The 17,292-nt window shown below is 52.5% G+C and overlaps 10 protein-coding genes across 10 annotated transcripts; 5 read left to right on the top strand and 5 right to left on the bottom strand.

The window, feature by feature from the left end:
* The first annotated feature begins 299 nt into the window (after positions 1-299).
* Positions 300-1,863, top strand: BD324DRAFT_624327 (tyrosine phosphatase-like protein). Its single transcript, XM_022015686.1, has 5 exons — positions 300-508; positions 657-1,054; positions 1,151-1,272; positions 1,328-1,632; positions 1,675-1,863. Exons 1-5 carry the CDS (start codon positions 388-390, stop codon positions 1,770-1,772), a joined length of 1,044 nt encoding a protein of 347 aa, XP_021872042.1. The 5' UTR covers positions 300-387; the 3' UTR covers positions 1,773-1,863.
* Positions 1,864-3,152, bottom strand: BD324DRAFT_624323 (putative transferase). The gene is made up of 7 exons (XM_022015685.1): positions 2,952-3,152; positions 2,795-2,865; positions 2,575-2,720; positions 2,456-2,512; positions 2,303-2,388; positions 2,124-2,243; positions 1,864-2,061 (listed from the first exon to the last, which is right to left on the bottom strand). The coding sequence occupies exons 1-7, from the start codon at positions 2,978-2,980 to the stop codon at positions 1,914-1,916; spliced, it is 657 nt and encodes a 218-aa protein (XP_021872041.1). The 5' UTR covers positions 2,981-3,152; the 3' UTR covers positions 1,864-1,913.
* Positions 3,153-3,201: 49 nt separating this feature from the next.
* Positions 3,202-3,787, top strand: BD324DRAFT_624319 (hypothetical protein). The gene is made up of 3 exons (XM_022015684.1): positions 3,202-3,392; positions 3,447-3,596; positions 3,658-3,787. The coding sequence occupies exons 1-3, from the start codon at positions 3,321-3,323 to the stop codon at positions 3,766-3,768; spliced, it is 333 nt and encodes a 110-aa protein (XP_021872040.1). The 5' UTR covers positions 3,202-3,320; the 3' UTR covers positions 3,769-3,787.
* BD324DRAFT_624309 (hypothetical protein) lies at positions 3,788-5,474 on the bottom strand. The gene is made up of 5 exons (XM_022015683.1): positions 5,257-5,474; positions 5,076-5,188; positions 4,834-5,019; positions 4,064-4,770; positions 3,788-4,003 (listed from the first exon to the last, which is right to left on the bottom strand). The coding sequence occupies exons 1-5, from the start codon at positions 5,300-5,302 to the stop codon at positions 3,877-3,879; spliced, it is 1,179 nt and encodes a 392-aa protein (XP_021872039.1). The 5' UTR covers positions 5,303-5,474; the 3' UTR covers positions 3,788-3,876.
* Positions 5,475-5,676: 202 nt separating this feature from the next.
* On the bottom strand, positions 5,677-7,708 carry BD324DRAFT_624303 (hypothetical protein). Its single transcript, XM_022015682.1, has 4 exons — positions 7,249-7,708; positions 6,863-7,055; positions 5,778-6,822; positions 5,677-5,730 (listed from the first exon to the last, which is right to left on the bottom strand). Exons 1-4 carry the CDS (start codon positions 7,385-7,387, stop codon positions 5,707-5,709), a joined length of 1,401 nt encoding a protein of 466 aa, XP_021872038.1. The 5' UTR covers positions 7,388-7,708; the 3' UTR covers positions 5,677-5,706.
* A 100-nt stretch (positions 7,709-7,808) lies between these two features.
* Positions 7,809-9,425, bottom strand: BD324DRAFT_574296 (TATA box binding protein associated factor-domain-containing protein; the record flags this gene model as incomplete). The annotated part of the gene is made up of 6 exons (XM_022013056.1): positions 7,809-8,387; positions 8,426-8,631; positions 8,670-8,813; positions 8,852-9,104; positions 9,141-9,323; positions 9,378-9,425. Coding segments are annotated over 6 exons (1,413 nt in total), but the record flags the coding sequence as incomplete, so codon positions are not given.
* An 832-nt stretch (positions 9,426-10,257) lies between these two features.
* Positions 10,258-12,374, top strand: BD324DRAFT_417835 (major facilitator superfamily domain-containing protein). Its single transcript, XM_022012728.1, has 10 exons — positions 10,258-10,479; positions 10,531-10,589; positions 10,639-10,643; positions 10,680-10,759; positions 10,799-11,103; positions 11,145-11,452; positions 11,506-11,741; positions 11,799-11,934; positions 11,976-12,193; positions 12,241-12,374. Exons 1-10 carry the CDS (start codon positions 10,292-10,294, stop codon positions 12,257-12,259), a joined length of 1,554 nt encoding a protein of 517 aa, XP_021872036.1. The 5' UTR covers positions 10,258-10,291; the 3' UTR covers positions 12,260-12,374.
* An 828-nt stretch (positions 12,375-13,202) lies between these two features.
* On the top strand, positions 13,203-14,888 carry BD324DRAFT_579212 (general substrate transporter; the record flags this gene model as incomplete). The annotated part of the gene is made up of 3 exons (XM_022013363.1): positions 13,203-13,874; positions 13,911-14,247; positions 14,287-14,888. 3 exons carry the CDS (start codon positions 13,203-13,205, stop codon positions 14,886-14,888), a joined length of 1,611 nt encoding a protein of 536 aa, XP_021872035.1.
* A 276-nt stretch (positions 14,889-15,164) lies between these two features.
* On the top strand, positions 15,165-16,253 carry BD324DRAFT_590077 (regulator of Vps4 activity in the MVB pathway-domain-containing protein). The gene is made up of 5 exons (XM_022013785.1): positions 15,165-15,225; positions 15,285-15,467; positions 15,518-15,567; positions 15,620-15,731; positions 15,771-16,253. The coding sequence occupies exons 1-5, from the start codon at positions 15,196-15,198 to the stop codon at positions 16,224-16,226; spliced, it is 831 nt and encodes a 276-aa protein (XP_021872034.1). The 5' UTR covers positions 15,165-15,195; the 3' UTR covers positions 16,227-16,253.
* A 4-nt stretch (positions 16,254-16,257) lies between these two features.
* On the bottom strand, positions 16,258-17,258 carry BD324DRAFT_578887 (phosphotransferase KptA/Tpt1; the record flags this gene model as incomplete). The annotated part of the gene is made up of 3 exons (XM_022013345.1): positions 16,258-16,541; positions 16,588-17,071; positions 17,133-17,258. 3 exons carry the CDS (start codon positions 17,256-17,258, stop codon positions 16,258-16,260), a joined length of 894 nt encoding a protein of 297 aa, XP_021872033.1.
* Between the last annotated feature and the right edge of the window lie 34 nt (positions 17,259-17,292).

Genomic DNA, 17,292 nt, shown 5'->3' with positions numbered 1-17,292 from the left:
ATATGGCGGGACACTAGAAGGAGGGATGGGGAGGGGATGAGTAGTGGGGAGGGGATGAGTAGGGGGGAGGATCTACGACCGAGGTATCACCATTTTACGACGCACACATGACTGTCAGTTCCATCTACTACGCTACCTATGACACCTTTTGGACATCTATTTTTTGTTTCTATGATCTATACCTTTGTATCTCCAGGTTGAGCCTTCCATCTATGCCCTTATGCAATGCCTTTAACGACAACCACAATCGGAGGATGAAGGTGCCACTTTCAGAGAAGGCTACAATTAAAGGACGACGACAATGAAACACGTACTTTGTCAACATTATTGGTCTCGTCCTCGACTTGTTTTCTATCCTGTTCACCAGGTCTGGACAGCCTATCTGCCATGTCTCAGCAGGCCAATCGGCATACTGGTGCAGGGTCCTCCGCAAAGGGTGGCAATATGTCGCGGTCGCATATGGAGAAGGAACGATTGGCGAGAGTTGAATCCGGAGCGAACAAGACGAGTGAGTCCTTGAGCTTTTGGCGTGACGACACTGGGCACTGCAGACACGTTGCTGCCATGATTACCATCTGTGATCATCTTGACCGCATAAAACGAGATTTTCCACGCTTATGCACTCGGGTCTCGTCGCGTCACTGACGGCCATTCAGGCTCTTCCAACTCTTTGACACCCATCAAAGCTTACCTCGTCCTGTACAACCTCATCTCAACCCTACTCTGGGGATACATTCTCGTGCTCACCATCACCCACTTTACGGCCGTTCCACCTTCTGAACGACACGCCAAGCGAGGTCCTCTATCTCTCAGTCGGATACTTCAAACGACCACCGCGACACTCCCACACACTGTATCTGGGTACATTGCTCGACTCTCTAACGCTGGGTCCGACCGGCATTTGAAAGAATGGACGATTTGGGTCCAGACATTAGCTGCGTTGGAAGTAGTCCATGCTTTACTTGGCTGGGTCAGGAGCGGTGTCGGCATCACTGCGGCGCAGGTCGCCAGTCGTCTGTGGACAGTTTGGGTCGTCATGGCGAGGTCGCCAAAAGTGAGCTAGCTAGGGAGCGAGCGAGCGAGCACGCCTGCAGGACCTGCGAGCAGATCCCGAATTGCCAAGTTTCAAAGTTCTAACTTGCGCGCGTAGGTAGCTGAGAACCCCTTGTTCTCCACCATGGTCTTCGCTTGGTCCCTTGCAGAAGTCATCCGATACTCGTTTTATGCAACTCAACTCCTCGGTTTCAGGATCCCAGGGCACAACTATCTCAGGTGAGGCGTACCTGCCAGCAGCTGAGAGGGATCAACTGACACTCTTTTGGTCAAGATATACCCTCTTCATTGTCCTGTACCCTCTCGGAGCCTCATCTGAGGCCCTGTTATCCTTCTCCACTCTTCCTCCCCTTTTCACTTGTCCCCTGATTCCCAATTGGGTCAAGGAGCTCTCTCCCATGGGATACATCTACTCTCGACTGCCTACCAGTCTCGCGACTCGAGCGCTGAAAAGCCCTCTGGGAAGGCGATTGATTTGGAACATGGCAAAAGCCAAGACAAAGGCCAAGGTCTTTGGAACGGCTCAATGGGGGACGCTGGACTATGCATGCCTCGTTTTGTTTTTCGTTTGGTGGCCGAGTGAGTCAGAAGCCAAGGAGCGCCGAACTGACGATGCTTTAGGTCTATACGTACTCATGAGTCACATGTTCGTGCAACGTCGCAAGGTCCTTGGACCGGGAAGACGCGTCGGAGAGCCAGTCAAGGTCAAGGTCACTTGAGAAGGAATGTGCTTCACTGAACGGGTAGTGGTCCTGTGTCTGGAACAGTGCGTGTCCGACGAAAGATGGGCATGAATCACAACAAGTCTATATGTCTCTCCAGCTCTCTATGATCTGCGGCCTCGCTTCGCCCCCACAGCTCTACAACTTTGTGTTCTCCGACCTCATCGCATCGTGCTCTTCGATATCTCCATCGCATTCCCAAGGATAAGCCAGCCAAACGTCTGGCGTGTCCACCGCTGAAAAGTACTTGACGGATGAAGGTATCTCGCCAGCTTTCTGCTTGAGTCTGAGAGATACCGAGGTCAGCTAGACTTGGCGGCGACAAAGGTTTGAAAGACGGATACACACTTGTTATGCACGACAAAGACGCCAAGTTTGGTCGACTCCCTCAGCTTTTCACGTTCATCAGCGTCGGAGACGGCTTCGAGCTGCTTGTCGATATCAGATTGCAGTTCTTTGATGAGGTATCTAAAAGTCGAGTAAGGCAACGTTCCTATGAAGCAGTCAAGGAGGTTGGTTGCCCTTACGTCAAGGTCGTGCGGGTATCATCGACTTCGTCGACGATCAATATACGTCGGCCGAGCAATCCACCGTGGGTCAAGTCCTTTCCGAGCTGTCGAAGGTATCAGCCACGGAAGAGTTCCACATCCCTCGGGCGGACAGAGACAGACATGACTCACCGTTGAGAAGTCGAGCCATTGAGTGCGAACGACCTCGGTCCCTGCAGATTCTGCAATCTGCCCCACCAACATTTCAGCATATGAGAAGCTTTCCAAAAGGGAGAGAAGATCCAACCCACCCCGCCCATCGACTCGTACAAGACCAAACCGACAGCTTGGATTGGGATATTCCGTTTGACACCGTCCGAATCGACCTTGCAGAAGGTCCTGAGGATTCGAGCGGGAATGAAACCTCCTCCACCTATAGCAATGAAGAGCGTGGGAGCTGAGCGAGCGAGCAAGACGTGTCAGTTCTTTGAATCCTACCGCCAAAGGGCAAGGCAAGTCAAGGGGACGTACCAAACTCATCCTTGATTCGCTTGGCCGTGCTCTGGATGGCCTTATGGACGTCGTTATAGCTGATCCGAATCCTTATGATCGAGTCAACAAACACTCTCGGCCCGACACCCAGATCGCTGGTAGCTGTTCCGACCACAGTACAGTGCACACGACTCACATTGGGACATCAGAACCTCCGTGACCCATGATGAAAGAGGACGCGAGAGAGAGAGAGAGAGAGATATAAACGGATCCGAGCAAGGACGTCGCAAGAGGGCCTAGAGTATGATGAGATAGATTGCAGAGGCAACGATGTTGATGAGAAGCACAGAGCACTCGGACGTCGATAAGGATCTCTCAAGTGGAAGAGATGATAAACTCTTTTGAACTTTTGGAAAATTGAAATTTTGGGCGTCTAATAAAAAGTCCCGAAAGTGATCGATGGCAATCTCGGACTCGACCTCCAACCTGCTCCCTTACTGCTTCAAGTTCCTGCAACCGCTGCGTCAAATACAGCTCCAGGGACTAGTCTGGAATAGATCACACTATGAATGCCGTCGCATCCTCTTCCACCACTAGGGAGCTCTACCGCTCCTTACTACGGGAAGTCCGGCTCGCCGTGAGTCTCACTGTCCCATTCACTCGACCATGCTGATCGCTTACGCTGACACAGGCAAAGAAGCCGAGGAGACAACGAGGCTCTGGGACAGAAAAACAATTCAGGACGATGATCTCAGCATCTTCTTTGGAAGGACAGACTGGAAAGGTCGACAAAATGTTGATCGAAGCGAGAGATTATCTGCGATCATCACGGATTCACGCGGTAGGTCACCTCAGAGGGGTCACGGGGTTTTGGGAGCTCTGATTGAGCTTGCTGTTCATAGGAGCTGCTGAAACGATACAATCCTACACTTGGAATGACGGACGCGGAGAAGGTTCACGCTGCTGCTAGAAGGGTCGGACTGGATACTCCGATCAAGTACAAGCCGGAATAGAGGATGTATCATGAGAAGATGTAGCGTTATTCATCTGTCAGCCTGTGGGACGAATTATGAGCTGTATATGTGTGTGTGTGTGTGTGTGCGTATGTGTGGAGGGTCGTATCATTCAGCTTGTGTGTGCTGATTCTCCAAGCCATTACTAATCCCACTGATGGACGTGTTCTGATCACGGAAGAACTTGTCAACCAGTCCTGTGACTTCCTCGCTGATCCCTTTGCTCGTTTGGTATCTGCGTTGACGAGTCATGAGCGGTCACCTTCCGACTCAATCGCCCCCCCTTCGAACCTACCCTGCTGGTCCAATACCGTACGCATGGACCACGCCCACCTCTCGTCCGACATTCTCCTCCGACCTGATGTTGTGCGGTGTCAAACCCCTTTGCTCCCCCAACCTTCTGTATTCCAACTCTACCCTTGCTCCGCCTTTTCGAGCAGGTCTCAGGCCCGCATTACAACTGATCACATCGATTGCTTCCCATCCTTTCCCACCGCTCAGCTCGGGACATACAGCGTACGCGTCTCTCAAGATCCTCTTGGCGGTCTCGGGTCTAGGCAGTGTATCCCAATCGTTGTCCAGCTCCGTCCCGCCCAATATCACTCGATCTCCTGGTCCAGGTCTAGGAATGATATAGAATCGTTTCCCAAGTTGCTGATCTTGTGGCGAATTCGGGTCCAAGACTTTCATAGTGGTTTTGATGCCTGGTGCTCGGATGAGGACCGTATCCCCTCGAATCGGATAGACCAGCTCGTCCTCGACCCCCAGGAGTGATCGACTTCCTAGGCCCGTAGCGTTGATAACGAGGTCCACGGGGCCAATATCCTCCATAGAGTAAGCTTCGTCAAGAGAAGATACGCGGCGTCGGATCAACGGGACGCTGTAAGATCTCAATTCTTCCGCAAGGTAACCAAGGTATGCAGGCGGTGACATTGTATAACATTCGTATCCTTGACCATATTTGTATCCTGGGGCCAACTCGTCTTGTTCAAGCGAGCGGAACTGGGGAATCAAACCAATCAGCTATACAAACCCGACATTGGCATGTCGGGACAGGACTCTCACACCAAAGACCAGATCCTTAAACCATGGATCCGGGTACCCTCCCTCCTTATTCCAGAACCGCTTGAATGGCCTCCTCTCGACGACATGTGGATGACTCTGGGATAGTTGAGCATAGTGATGGAATGTGACGGTATCCCAGTGAGCTTCACGAGACCCCTCCGCAGCGAAAGAGCTCCAGTTAGCGCCCTGCCGCCAGACTATCAGCCCGAACGAGACTCTATAAGAGAAGCTTGTCGACTTACAGCCCATGGACTGGCAAATTGACCCGATTCGAGATCCTCAGGCAGGTCTCGAGCGACGACAGCGCAGGATACGCCCTTCTCCGCTAGCTCCTTAGCAATAGAGAGGCCGAGCACTGCAACATCATGAGCTACAAGTCGCTGAGATACAGCGTGAGGTCCCGCGTAGAATAAGCCCACTCACCGCCAGCACCCAGTACTATGACCTTGACCTTGGTCTCGGCGCTCATTCCGTGCCTCAGACTGGTTACACCCCGCAGGTTTGCATAAGATGATGAAGACAGACTCTTCCTTCCGTAGGTCGATCCGGTGACTACCCGAAGATTCTTTATCGGACCTGCCCGAACATGACGGCGATCCGCAATTAGAGCCTCAACAGCAGCGCACAATTTGGTCGCGATACGCAGAGATACGGAAACATATCCCATGACAGAAATGGAGATACATGTCAAGCCTGTTGTATGAAAGAAGGACGCCATGGTCACTTGGTATTCTCCTAGGAAAGTACAATCATAGCCGGAGAAGACGCTTGGTCAGATTATTGGATGGGTAACGAGCTCCAAAAGATTGTGAGACGTAAAAGAGTGCGATGATGCTAGAGAAAGGGGGGGGGGGGGGGGACCTTATCCTAAGATTAATGCTTGGATGGATTCGCGATCTGTGCCGAGTCAGGTCATCCCTTGAAGGAAACCGGCAAAGACTTACATGAAGGGGATCACTCCTCTCATTTTGTGGTGTTCCTACTCCACTGTTGTCACCTGAATACCCACCATACGGATCGTCATATGTCTGCGCGTGGTACTGATTTGGATCTTGTTCATGCTCGTCCGCGTAATAGTCCGCATCGCGCGGATCAAAGTAATACCCCTGTTGACCCTGGTGCATGCCTTCGTATCCTCCAGCACCAGCACCAGCTGCCGCACCAGCAGCAGCAGCAGCACCGCCAGCGTACGCACCGGCGTGATCCGAGTATCCGCCATGCGGATCAGCATAGCCGTGTTCATGGTAGCCAATGGGTGTGTCAAACGGTCCTTGACCCGGATGGTCTCGGTAAGGCTGTTGAGCATAGGGATCATACCCGCCAGCAGGGGCATACGAGGCTCCATAATTGGCGTATTGAGCCATCGGCGCGCTGACCGTAGAAGGATACGAGTCGCTGTTATGATGGCTGGAGGATGGGCCCATGCCGTCACCTTCGTCCAGCGGCGATCGGTGAGCTCCGGACGAGGCGGCTACAGCAGCAGCGGTAACCTCTCGATCCAGTCTCTGCCTTCGTCTACGGCGGAAGAATAGCAGACCAAGGGCGGCGAGGACACCAACGGCGACTAGACCAACCACAACGAATGTTCCTGCGACGGCTCCGGTATTGCTGAAGAACGCGTTCGAGGATCCTCCACTGCTGCCTTGGTCCAGAGCCCCGGTGGGATTGTGAACAACTAGAGTGACGGTGGTAGGCTGACCATTTGACTCGGTTGTGAAAACAGAGGTGAATTGCGCAGGCGTGGTAGTGATCAAGTGACCACTGGCATCGGTTGTCGTCACACCTTGGGCTGACGTCAGGGTGCTCTCGATGGCTTTGCCGGAGGATGATGGTGTCACCACGACGAGGGTGGTGGAGGTGGACTGAGCCGCGGCCGAAGTGGTTTGGCCAGCTGAAGTTGTGGGGGTGGCAGAGGTGGTCGGTTCTGTAGATGACGAGGTAGGAGTACTGCTGGTCGGTGTTATAGATGGTGAAGTCGTTACTTGAGACCTGAGAGCTTCAGCAAGGCTAAAAATATGTGGAGACTCACGATTGAGCAGGTGGCGGGGATGAAGAGGAGGTGGGTGCTTGAGTAGTCGTGGAGGATGAAGTTGGAGTTGGAGAAGGAGACTGTGATGTAGTTGTCTGGGTAGAGCTAGATGAAGGCGGAGGCTGCTCAGATGAGCTAGGGGTAGTGCTGGTCGTAGTAGTGGTGGAACTTGATGAAGGCGGTGGGGGAGAATCTGAAGAAGAGGGGGGAGGTCGTGTGGTCGTTGTGGTCGTAGATGTCGTGGAAGGCGATGCAGATGGTGATAGTGATGGTGTCGTAGAAGTCGTCGTCGTCGTGGCGGTGGAAGATGAAGGGACGTTAGAAGTTGGAGGGATCGCTGCGAATCAGATCAGCCGTACAGGAAAGACGTCCAAAGGTAGACTCACTGGAAGTGGTCGTCGTAGAAGGGGAGGCGGAGGAGGAGGGAGCTGCTTCAGCTTCAGTGGAGCCAGAACTTTCAGCAGCAGCTTGGCGTTGACGGAGGATAGGTCCTCGTCTCCTAGCTGGTGGGATTCTAGCCTCCATCGTCGTATCCAAAAAGTGTGCAGTCGAGAGAGACAGAGCAAGCAAAGAAGGCCTCTTCTGGAGGAGGGTTGAGAACCCCAGAAAAAGAGGCGCCAATTAGAGGTCGGACTTTTTGGCCTATCAAAGGATCTTCATCGAAGGGTTTCTCAGTGCTCGCCGTCCTCGCAGTCTAGCTCTTAACTCTCCATCCAGGTCAATCGTCAGACGCTCATCAATGGTCGTTGACGGATTGTGTGCGAGCACAGTGGATTGACAATGATGAGAACGAGAACAAGAACAAGAATGGAATGACGGACGAAAGAAGAAATTTTTAAAGAAGAGCAGCTGCACCGCCGCGGGCGGCCGATTACATCACGTGACCTTATCACACATATATCTACAACCCACGTCACGCTCATCCGTCCACCAACATTCCACCTCTCTCCTCCCTCATTCTCAGCAGCTCGCTCAACAACCACGAATCCTTCTCCATCGCACGGACAAGATTGGGACCAAATTGTGAATCTGCCTGATCCAAATCGACTGTACCGACCCATCCTTCCGGTTTTGACCCGACCATCCTGGACAATGCCACAACCGTGGCTTTGCTCAACGGGACAGCCTTGGTGCTCTTGCGCGCTTCCTGCGCAGGGTAAAGAGAGGAGCATAGCCCATCGATGCGTTGCAGTACATTCGGATCATTCAGAAGGGATTGCCGTATCGCTGATGGTCCAAGTGCCGAGATACCCAGGATGGCACCTTCATAACGACCGGAAGGTGGCACTCCGCCTCCAAGTGGTGATGGAAATGGGGGAAGGTTGAGAGTTTTGAGGAGCGTCGAGGTAATACGCGGGACGAGACCGGGATACCTTGAGCCGTATACGGTGACGATCTTTTGTAGTATACTGGCGGCTTTGCATCGAAGTTCGTAGGATGGGTTGTTGGTCAACGAGCTGGAGGATTGGGAGGACAGGGGTACGGTGAGAAGGACAGACATGATGGGAGCGAGGACTTGGTGAAGCTAAACTATCGGCAAAAGGCTGCTTATGTCGCACTTACATAAGGTTCCACAAATATGGCTCGATTGTCGAGTATGCCAGAGACAGCATCTAGCAGTGCGCTCAAGACAGACGGATGAGACAGTAAACACTTGTTGATACTTTCCACCATCCACTTGATGAGATATACTAGTATACCGTTGACTGCGGCATCCGAGCTGATTGATGCCAACGCAGCAGTACGATGACGTTCACTGTCGTCGAGGCCTGCACCGTCAGCACTGAAAGGATCTGAGAGCATTTACCTGGTGCCTGATCCGGAGCGCCTGGTGCCGGCGGAACCAGAGCGGTGGTTAGGCGAGTGAAGTAGAGCTGGAGTTCTTCAGGAAGTTGAGACTTTGCAGAGGATTTCAGAGCGGCATTGCCAGTGCTCGGCAAAGGATGTGAGGCTACCCAGTCAGCAAGCGAGACGGCACAGCCCACTCACGGCCTGCTTTGGATGATGGCGGAGGATTCTCCGGGATGGCGGGCTGAACTCCTTCCACCGCTAACCAGTGAGCTTTCCACTTCACACCCGCGCTATTTGCCAGTCCTGAGGGAAGTGGTTCTTTGAGATACGTCGCAAAGTCGATTTCGTCATCAGGGACGTGGTATAATGTCGTTGTGATTCCCGGAGCTGTTGGTACGGTGATAGGGGCGAAAGATCGTTGTGGAAGTGGGCGTGGCGGGATCAGAACGGGCTACAGCCGTCAGTGAGATCCTAAACTGCATCTTACCTCCACATTTAACGCCTCCATGGCATGCTCTACATCTTCTGGTAAAAGCGTACTTCGCTTGCCGTGGACCATGAACTTTTTGGCCTCTTGGAGTATCAAATGAATCCTGTACTCCACGTCCCCGGCCAAGGTTTCCGCTGCGCCCGAGGTCACTGGATCTAGAGGCAGGGACTGTGCTACCTCCTAGTGAGGCGTCAGCATGCTAATGACCGTCTCCAAGGCATGATGAAGGCTTACAGACACACTGTCCGCAGGGTAGATGCCCATGACTTTTGGAGCCGGCATCGCGTCGACAGAACGTCCCGGGGATCACAAGTGCAAGTGTTCGTCCGCCCTACTCCCCGGCTGCTGCTAATTGATGTCGCTGACTCGCTTGCTCGCTTCCAAGGACCTCTACGGTGCTCGATTGAGACAGTCTTGTTGTTGAAATGGTGGTTGAGCATTTCAATCGACCCGAGGGTCGTGGGATTCGTGGCGGAAGCAATTTTCGTGGCACCCTCTGTCATGGTTGGTTGCAAGCTCAGGAATCAGGGTTGCAGAGGCATGCATTGTCGCATTCTTGAGTAACATCATTATGCACATGAGTCGCAGAGACTAGATACATGCGAGAGCCCGCGGAGATGAGTCGTTCAGATTGCATGCTAGGATGCTCATTTGTCGCCAGTCTTGATGCGAGAAACTTCAGACTTTATTCCGTGGCTGATCTGCTCTGCCGTGATCAGGCGCATCACACGGTGCAGATTCTCAGGTGTTCAAAGGCAGCAACTGGGCGCAAAGATCTCACTGCTCTGTTCCCGATAGATTGAGTCTGTGACACACATAAAGGTGGCATACATCTCCCAGCATGCACTTGTTTCTGGTCGTACCCCTTCTCCAAAAATAGCTCTATTTCGTGATCTCGCCGTGAGGGTTGAAAGGTCATTCGGACGTATCGTTCCGAACATCCGAGACGACCGCCTTGCTCGACCTCGTACATCAAAGTGCAGATTCACTGATGGAAAGGTGATCTCCGCCTGACGGCAAAGTCCGGCCCGCCAAGATGAGCTAAAGGCTTTCGGCCCGAATGTTCTGACCTTCGGGAGCTATTAAAAGCACAAGTCTGGAATGCATGTGTCTCCATCGATGCCCCACTTCATCACTCAGGCGACAAGATGGAGAGCGACAAGCTAGAGCATACCGTTTCTGAGCATATCGAACAGGACGCTCCGGCGACGAAACAAGACGCGCATGTGGACGTTGGGCAGATCCAACAGCAGAATGCCGATCTCTTCTATGAAGCACTTGAGCGTTTCGGGAACGATGGAGATATCGATCCAGAGGTGGAGAAGAAGCTTGTAAGGTGAGAACAAGAGATCGTTCACTTTTTGAATATCGACTGATGAGCTGGCAGGAGGCTCGACTGGAAGATCCTGATTCCCATTGGTATCTGTTACTTTTACTACTACGTTGGTGAGTGACACAAAAAGTCAGGTCGAAAGCCGCTCTGATCAGGTCACAGATAAAGTGAGATCGAAATGTCCGCCCATCTGACCAAGTTAGACCACGTTGTCATATGCGGCCATTTTCGGGATCAAGGACTCGTTGCATCTGCACGGAACACAATACAGCTGGCTTTCGAGGTATGTTGCTCTGCGGTTACACGCTTGCTCACCATGTAGCATCTTCTACTTTGGATGGCTAGTCTGGGCAATACCCTCAAATCTCATCATGCAAAAGTCTCCACCGGCCTACTATCTTGCCGCCAATATTTTCATGTGGGGTGTGTTACTTATGTGTCAAGCTGCATCAAAGAACTTTGCGACGCTCGCTGCCCTTCGAGTCCTGGGAGGCGCCTTTGAAGCTATCGCCGATCCAGCCTTCATGTTGATAATCAGCATGTTCTATACTCGAGAAGAGCAGCCGTGGCGGATCTCAATCTACTACGCCTTCAATGGGGTCGGTGTAGCAGGTGGTGGATTGATTGGTCAGTGAAAGATGTGGCTTATTGACGTTGACATCGATCAGGCTACGGGATCGGTCATATCAAGGGCGCTCTCGAATCCTGGCGATACGAATTCCTGATTGTCGGCGCTTCATGCTGCGTCTGGGCTATTGTCATTGCTATCTGTCTACCCAACTCGCCGGCGACTTTCCGCGGATTTTCTCACGACGAAAAACTGATGATGATCGCGAGGATGCGTAAGAACCAGACCGGTATTCAGCATCGAGTCATCAAGTGGGATCAGGTCAAAGAGACTGTGACAGACTACAAATCATACCTGTTCTTCCTCTTGGGCTTCTTTGCCAACATCCCAAATGGTGGCATTAGCAACGTGAGCTTCGAAGCCATCTATGTGGCCAGGGTTTTCCGAGCTGAGTGACTCAGTTCTCCACACTTGTCATCGAGGGACTCGGCTTCAACAGACTCAAGACTTCTCTCTTGGGTATCCCTCAAGGTGCCCAGGTGGTCCTCTGGATCCTCGGTGGCGCATACCTCAACGGGCGACTCCCGAAAAATAGTCGAACAATCGTCTGCGCCCTTTGCATGCTTCCAACCATTGCCGGCGGGATAGGATTCATCGCAGCACCTGAACATGCTTATATCGGTCGCCTGATCTGCTTGTGGGTGCTCTAACCTTCAGCCAGTGCACGAAGAACTCACCAACGATCATGTTCCAGCTGGTTGACAAACTCCTACCAAGCCAGCTTTGTTCTATGCCTTTCTTTGATCACTTCGAACACTGGAGGCCAAACCAAGCGTTTCTTGGTGTCAGGCTTGATCTGGGCAGGAGCTTGCGTGGGGAATATCTCAAGCGTTCGTAAAACAAGTCCTCAGGCGGGCACTGACAAACACAGCCCTTCTTCTACAAAGCAAGTCAAGCACCGAAATACAGTCTCGGCATCGGATCCCTCCTAGTTGCCAATTGCGTCGAGCTTTTGCTCTTTATTGTCTTCCGCTACGCCTTCATTTGGGAGAACAAGAAGAAAGCCAAGCAGAGGGAGGGTCTCAATATCACTGAAGCTGAGAAAAACGCCACAGCCTTTCAAGACCTTACGGACGGTCAGAATGTCAAGTGAGTGCCGTTCTAGAGTCGAAAAACCTCGCTTATCATCTTTCCAGCTTTGAGTATGTATACTGAGAGTCTGGAGTTGTGTACAATGAGCTTTGGGAGAATCACTGGTTGTATGACTTGAAAGTTGCAAGGTTTGGTCTTTGGGATATGGAACACAGCGGTATTGGCGATGTCAATGCCTCCGCCAATAACTTCCATCACCGACCGATGATCACTCTTCAGGCAGAGAAGTCTGGTCTCTGAACACGATCGTATAGGGTGGATCTGATCGTGTTGCCAACCTTGTCGCAATCTGATGTGCATGTACAGTACAGTATGCAACCTCTGGGATCTTGTTGCGGATTCGATTCCGGGCCGAGGTCGGCGTGCTCGAGTCATCTCCATGTTTGGTGACTTTCGACTTTTCCTTCTCTCTCCGCTGGAAACGAACAGGCTGACATCCCTGATCTCGCCGCTTGAATACGTGTCAATGAGTGAGCTGGGGATTGCCCCACCTTCGGTCATGAATTGTCAAATTGAAAGAGGCGTTTTCGCCCCACAATGTCGGGTTCACACGGCGACGCCGGGGATCTTGGTATGTACAGTACAGGATGTAGGTTTCGCGTATCTTTTTGAGGGTAACTGACAAGCAAGGGGCTCCGGCGCCGTGACAACCGGGTTCCCGCCTTTGTGTGCTCAGCGCCCATGACCGTTGTTTCTGGGACGACTTGTGCCCTCTCCAGCCATCCGCCCCGCTAGAGGTTAGCGCGTGCGACTCTTAGTGTGGTATTTCACATGCAGGTCGGATGTCGGCACGTTTTCTGGGACTGTTATTAAATCCGCACTGGCTATTCCGCTGTTGCTGTTCTGCGATGACTTGTGCTCTCGTCCCTTCACACGCCGGGAAGGTCGGCCGAGTGCTGGACTGACCGCTGGACGGTGCAGCATCAATACATGCCGATGCAGTTGAATATGTGCCCTATCTTGTCTTCCCCAGTATTCACTTTCGTACTGTAGTACCGTGATTGATATGGAGAAATACGAAGCTGACCGAATCGAGGTGGAGGCAATCCCTCCCCTTCCTACCGATGACCTTGTCAAGACGGATCAGAATGCTCAAGCTGCTCGAGCCGCCGCCGATGTCGAGCATCGTATGGGGCTCATCGAGTCCGCTCGCATGTATCCTAAAGCCATCCTGTTCTCCGTGATCATGTCCCTGGGTATCGTCATGGAAGGGTACGACACCGCTCTCCTTGGTAACTTCTTCGCTCAGCCCGCATTCCAGCTCAAGTTTGGCCACTTGGCTGACAACGGCACGCATCAAGTATCCGCACCTTGGCAAGCAGGACTCGGTAACGGCGCTGCCATCGGGGAGATCTGCGGTCTATGGGCTGCAGGTCTCTTGGCTGACAAGTACGGCTACAAGAGGACTTTGATGGGAGCCATGGTCTTCCTCATTGGAGCCATCTTCATCTGCTTCTTTGCAGTCAATATACCGATGCTCTTTGTCGGTGAAATCCTCTGCGGTCTACCCTGGGGAGCTTTGCAGACCTTGACGACCACCTACGCTGCCGATGTCACCCCTATCCACCTGAGACATGTCATGACCAGTTATGTGAATCTCTGTTGGGTAGCCGGACAGCTCATCTCTTCGGGTGTCCTGAGAGCTTTCGTCGACAACACGACCCAGTGGGGGTGGAAGGTGAGTCTGCAGGTCGAGGTCGCAAACTTACGTTAGATTCCCTACGCTATTCAATGGGTGTGGCCAGTTCCAATCCTCATCGGTATCGCGTTCGCTCCCGAATCTCCTTACTGGCTCGTTCGTCAGGGCCGAGAGAATGATGCGAGAAAGGCTCTTTTGGCACTCACGTCCGAGAAGAATATCCACTTCAATGTCGATGATACCGTTGCCATGATGATTCACACCAACGAGCACGAACGACAGATCAGCGAAGGAACTTCCTACTTGGACTGCTTCAAGGGAGTCGACGGACGGAGAACGGAAATTGCCTGCATGGCCTGGATCTCCCAGGTGACTTGTGGTATCTGGTTCGGTGGAAATATCACCTACTTCCGTGAGCTCATACCAGCCTGACACACACACTGATAGTCAGTCGAGCAAGCTGGATTCGATCCTAAAAAGTCATTCGACTTCGGTGTCGGCGAGAACGCTCTCGGATTTTGCGCCACAATCCTCTCTTGGTACGTCATGACTCGGATCGGTCGTCGAACGCTCTTCGTCACCGGAATCTGGACTCTGTTCACTATCCTCTGTCTCGTCGGGTTCCTTGGTATCCCAAAGCTCTCTCCAGCCATTGGATACTCTCAGGGAGCCCTCATGTGCCTTTACGTCTTGACTTATGACCTCACGGTGGGTCCGACAGTCTACACCATCGTATCGGAAATTCCATCCTCTAGGCTTCGTATCAAGACTGTGGTCATCGCTAGGAACGCCTACAATGTCGCGTCAATCGTCGCAAACGAACTCAACGCGCCAATCTTGAACCCGACGGCCTGGAATCTTCGAGGGAAAGGTGGATTTGTGTGGTGCGGCTTTTGCTTGATCAGTGCTGTATGGGCGTATTTCCGTTTACCGGAGACGAAAGGCTTGTCGTACGAGGAATTAGACATTCTTTTCGAGAATAAGGTGCCTGCAAAGAGCTTCAAGTCATCGCACGTCGAGGCTTATCAGCCTGGAGAAGTCGTGAGGGGCTAGAGGTGGAAAACGGTGACGCTAGAGATCAGGGATTAGCGGGAATGCAGCGGAGATGCCTATGCATTTTCCAGAGTACAAGCAAGCAGAAGGGGTTTCGCATTTGCTTTGATCCTGCTTTTGCTGTCGATGCCGTGCGTAGACGTGCATGAGCATCGTTCCTTCGTGGAACATCCATCCGAAGATCAGCTGAATGAATCCGCCACACTGCCACGCGATGACGAGTTATCATTTCATAATGCATCAGTATTATGGATTATTGACCTTCTTCGTCTTGTCCCATCTAGCCCAGCGTCAAATTCCGTTCGAGATGGTCCCATGGAACGGTGCTAGAACAAAGGTGAGTCACGGAGCTCTAGAGCTGGCCTCAGATGCAATCCAGTCGCTGATCTTGCTCAGGTCCAGATCCGTCTATCTATTCAGCGCTTGCGAACGCTTCAGGAGAAGAAGCTTGCCCTCGCCAAGAAGTCTCGACGGGAGATCGCGGATCTCTTGCTGAAAGGAAGAGTGGAGACCGCCAAGCTCAGAGTTGAGGGTTTGATACAGGATGACATTTACGTCGAGTTATTGGAGATCTTAGAGGTAAGTCGTACAGAGGCGTATGTCGAGGCGAATGCTGAAGTCGCCTCTAGCTGTATTCTGAGAAGCTACAAGCTAGGTTTGGGCTCCTGGATGCCTCGACGTGAGTGTCTCACGTGCCGTAAGGTACCTGTCGCTGATCGCGCTTTATTTAGCGGGGAAGAGCCAGAGTCCTCCATCGCCGATGCAGTCTGCGCCATAGTCTATGCTGCGCCGCGGACAGAGCTGAAGGAGTTGCAAGTATTGAGAGAGATGTTGATGCACAAAGTGAGCTCATAAGCGAGGCTCTGAATTGATATACTTCAGTATGGCCGAAACTTTTCCCTCACACTCGTCTCCTCCGATCCTCCACCTTCGTCTGTGCCTCCGCGTGTGCTGTCAAAGCTGGCATTGTTTACGCCGGCACAGGAACTGGTCGACGCTTACTTATATGAGATCGCGAAGGGCTACGGTGTCGATTGGGCACCAGATGGGCCCATTGAAGAGGTTGATGGCAAGGTGCCATCTGCCGCTTTAAATGACGGGACAGAGGGAGGAGACGACGATGAACACAATGGTCACGGTGGTGGTACCAAGGAGGCCGAGAAAGCTGCAGTACCAGTCGCCAATGAGTCGGGGAAGAAGTCTCCATCACCGTTACCCAGAGACAAGGAAGATGATCGGGCAGAAGCTCCCGCATCTCAGCAGCCGGAGCCGAAGAAAAAGGTCAACGACGATGATGAGCTCGCCAAGCGGTTTGAACGATTGAAGAATCTGAAGTAAGAAAAATGTTGTATGCATCTTGGGTGGAGTGTCAAGGCTCTGAATCATCGCCATTCTCCCAGATCACGGTCCTCTCCCCCTTCTGCACTCTCTCCACCTTACGCCACATACTTATACCGATCTTGCCTTGCTCGTCGCCCGGACTCAAGACCACCCCGTTGGAAGAGACGAAAACGGGGATGCCTGCTTGGATTACTTTCTCGAGGTCGAGGTAGATCAGCAATGTCGAATTGTTCCGTGGAGTGATCTGGTGGTCTGTCAAAGCTGGTGCTAGGTGGATGTGTTGACGAGCCATGCGAGATAAGCCGGTAGAGCCTGATCAAGGTCAGGTGCTGCGTCCAAAAGAAAGGTTTGCGCTCACGGATAGTATCGTACAACTCCCACTTGGTTCCATGGACCATTTCCCCCACCTTTTGACGGCCTGCTTCGTCATTCTTCACGGTTTCAAGATGCGCCTCTCCATCTAGCTTGATCGAGTGTCCTTGCGTAGCCCGTATAAAGTATTCTCCGAGGGCAGTATCCCCTCCTTCTGTTGGTCCGTGATCCTCACTGGACAATGCTTCCGGCGAAATAGGCTGTGGGGAGGCTACACTGACCATGGGCAGTTCCGTCGAAACATGCGCTGCTTCCAGGTCATGTCGCAAGTCGTCGAGGACCGCTGCATCCCCATTCTCCGCTCCTTCCGGTAGAGACTTGTTCTTCGGCTTCTGCTGCCCTTTCTTTGGCTTGATGACTGGAGGACTTGGATCATATCCGTAGAATAGCTCGAATCGCTGTTTGGCGTTCTCAGCCACGATTCTCAGGATCATCTCCACATCCACACCGCGCATCTTGGGTCGTGCGAGCTTGATTTACATATATCAGCGACAGTCCATGGACATCTGGTCCGGTGTTCATAACACATACCACATCGTTGAGCTTGACATACCCGTCAGACCTCATGTGCAGACTCTCCTTCTCCGCTCCGTGCCGCAGGAGATAAGCTAGCGTTTTCGAGGCTGCGACATCGGGTGAATCCTTAGGTCGTGGCATTGCTCTGGAATGAAAGTATAGAGTCCTGTGAATC

This window comes from Kockovaella imperatae, assembly GCF_002102565.1.
Source record: "Kockovaella imperatae strain NRRL Y-17943 chromosome Unknown BD324scaffold_5, whole genome shotgun sequence".
Classification (NCBI taxonomy): domain Eukaryota; kingdom Fungi; phylum Basidiomycota; class Tremellomycetes; order Tremellales; family Cuniculitremaceae; genus Kockovaella; species Kockovaella imperatae.
This window is presented reverse-complemented; position numbering and strand designations above follow the sequence as displayed.

Excerpts from the sequence above, each read along its gene's own strand:
- BD324DRAFT_624303 (XM_022015682.1), bottom strand. The coding sequence starts at position 7,387 with ATGGAGGCTAGAATCCCACCAGCTAGGAGACGAGGACCTATCCTCCGT. Across the intron at positions 7,056-7,248 it reads TTCTACGACGACCACTTCCA|ATTCTCCCCCACCGCCTTCA; the intron begins GTGAGTCTACCT and ends CCTCTTCTTCAG. Across the intron at positions 6,823-6,862 it reads TCCCCGCCACCTGCTCAATC|GTCTCAAGTAACGACTTCAC; the intron begins GTGAGTCTCCAC and ends TGAAGCTCTCAG.
- BD324DRAFT_624319 (XM_022015684.1), top strand. The coding sequence starts at position 3,321 with ATGAATGCCGTCGCATCCTCTTCCACCACTAGGGAGCTCTACCGCTCC. Across the intron at positions 3,393-3,446 it reads TACGGGAAGTCCGGCTCGCC|GCAAAGAAGCCGAGGAGACA; the intron begins GTGAGTCTCACT and ends ACGCTGACACAG. Across the intron at positions 3,597-3,657 it reads GATCATCACGGATTCACGCG|GAGCTGCTGAAACGATACAA; the intron begins GTAGGTCACCTC and ends TGCTGTTCATAG.
- BD324DRAFT_417835 (XM_022012728.1), top strand. The coding sequence starts at position 10,292 with ATGGAGAGCGACAAGCTAGAGCATACCGTTTCTGAGCATATCGAACAG. Across the intron at positions 11,453-11,505 it reads CAAATGGTGGCATTAGCAAC|TTCTCCACACTTGTCATCGA; the intron begins GTGAGCTTCGAA and ends TGAGTGACTCAG. Across the intron at positions 11,742-11,798 it reads ATCGGTCGCCTGATCTGCTT|CTGGTTGACAAACTCCTACC; the intron begins GTGGGTGCTCTA and ends ATCATGTTCCAG.
- BD324DRAFT_624309 (XM_022015683.1), bottom strand. The coding sequence starts at position 5,302 with ATGAGCGCCGAGACCAAGGTCAAGGTCATAGTACTGGGTGCTGGCG. Across the intron at positions 4,771-4,833 it reads TTAAGGATCTGGTCTTTGGT|TTCCGCTCGCTTGAACAAGA; the intron begins GTGAGAGTCCTG and ends TTGATTCCCCAG. Across the intron at positions 4,004-4,063 it reads TACGGTATTGGACCAGCAGG|ATACCAAACGAGCAAAGGGA; the intron begins GTAGGTTCGAAG and ends TCGTCAACGCAG.
- BD324DRAFT_624327 (XM_022015686.1), top strand. The coding sequence starts at position 388 with ATGTCTCAGCAGGCCAATCGGCATACTGGTGCAGGGTCCTCCGCAAAG. Across the intron at positions 509-656 it reads ATCCGGAGCGAACAAGACGA|GCTCTTCCAACTCTTTGACA; the intron begins GTGAGTCCTTGA and ends ACGGCCATTCAG. Across the intron at positions 1,273-1,327 it reads CCAGGGCACAACTATCTCAG|ATATACCCTCTTCATTGTCC; the intron begins GTGAGGCGTACC and ends CTTTTGGTCAAG.
- BD324DRAFT_624323 (XM_022015685.1), bottom strand. The coding sequence starts at position 2,980 with ATGGGTCACGGAGGTTCTGATGTCCCAAT. Across the intron at positions 2,244-2,302 it reads GATACCCGCACGACCTTGAC|ATACCTCATCAAAGAACTGC; the intron begins GTAAGGGCAACC and ends CTCGACTTTTAG. Across the intron at positions 2,062-2,123 it reads GTCTTTGTCGTGCATAACAA|ACTCAAGCAGAAAGCTGGCG; the intron begins GTGTGTATCCGT and ends GGTATCTCTCAG.
- BD324DRAFT_590077 (XM_022013785.1), top strand. The coding sequence starts at position 15,196 with ATGGTCCCATGGAACGGTGCTAGAACAAAG. Across the intron at positions 15,226-15,284 it reads GGAACGGTGCTAGAACAAAG|GTCCAGATCCGTCTATCTAT; the intron begins GTGAGTCACGGA and ends GATCTTGCTCAG. Across the intron at positions 15,468-15,517 it reads AGTTATTGGAGATCTTAGAG|CTGTATTCTGAGAAGCTACA; the intron begins GTAAGTCGTACA and ends AGTCGCCTCTAG.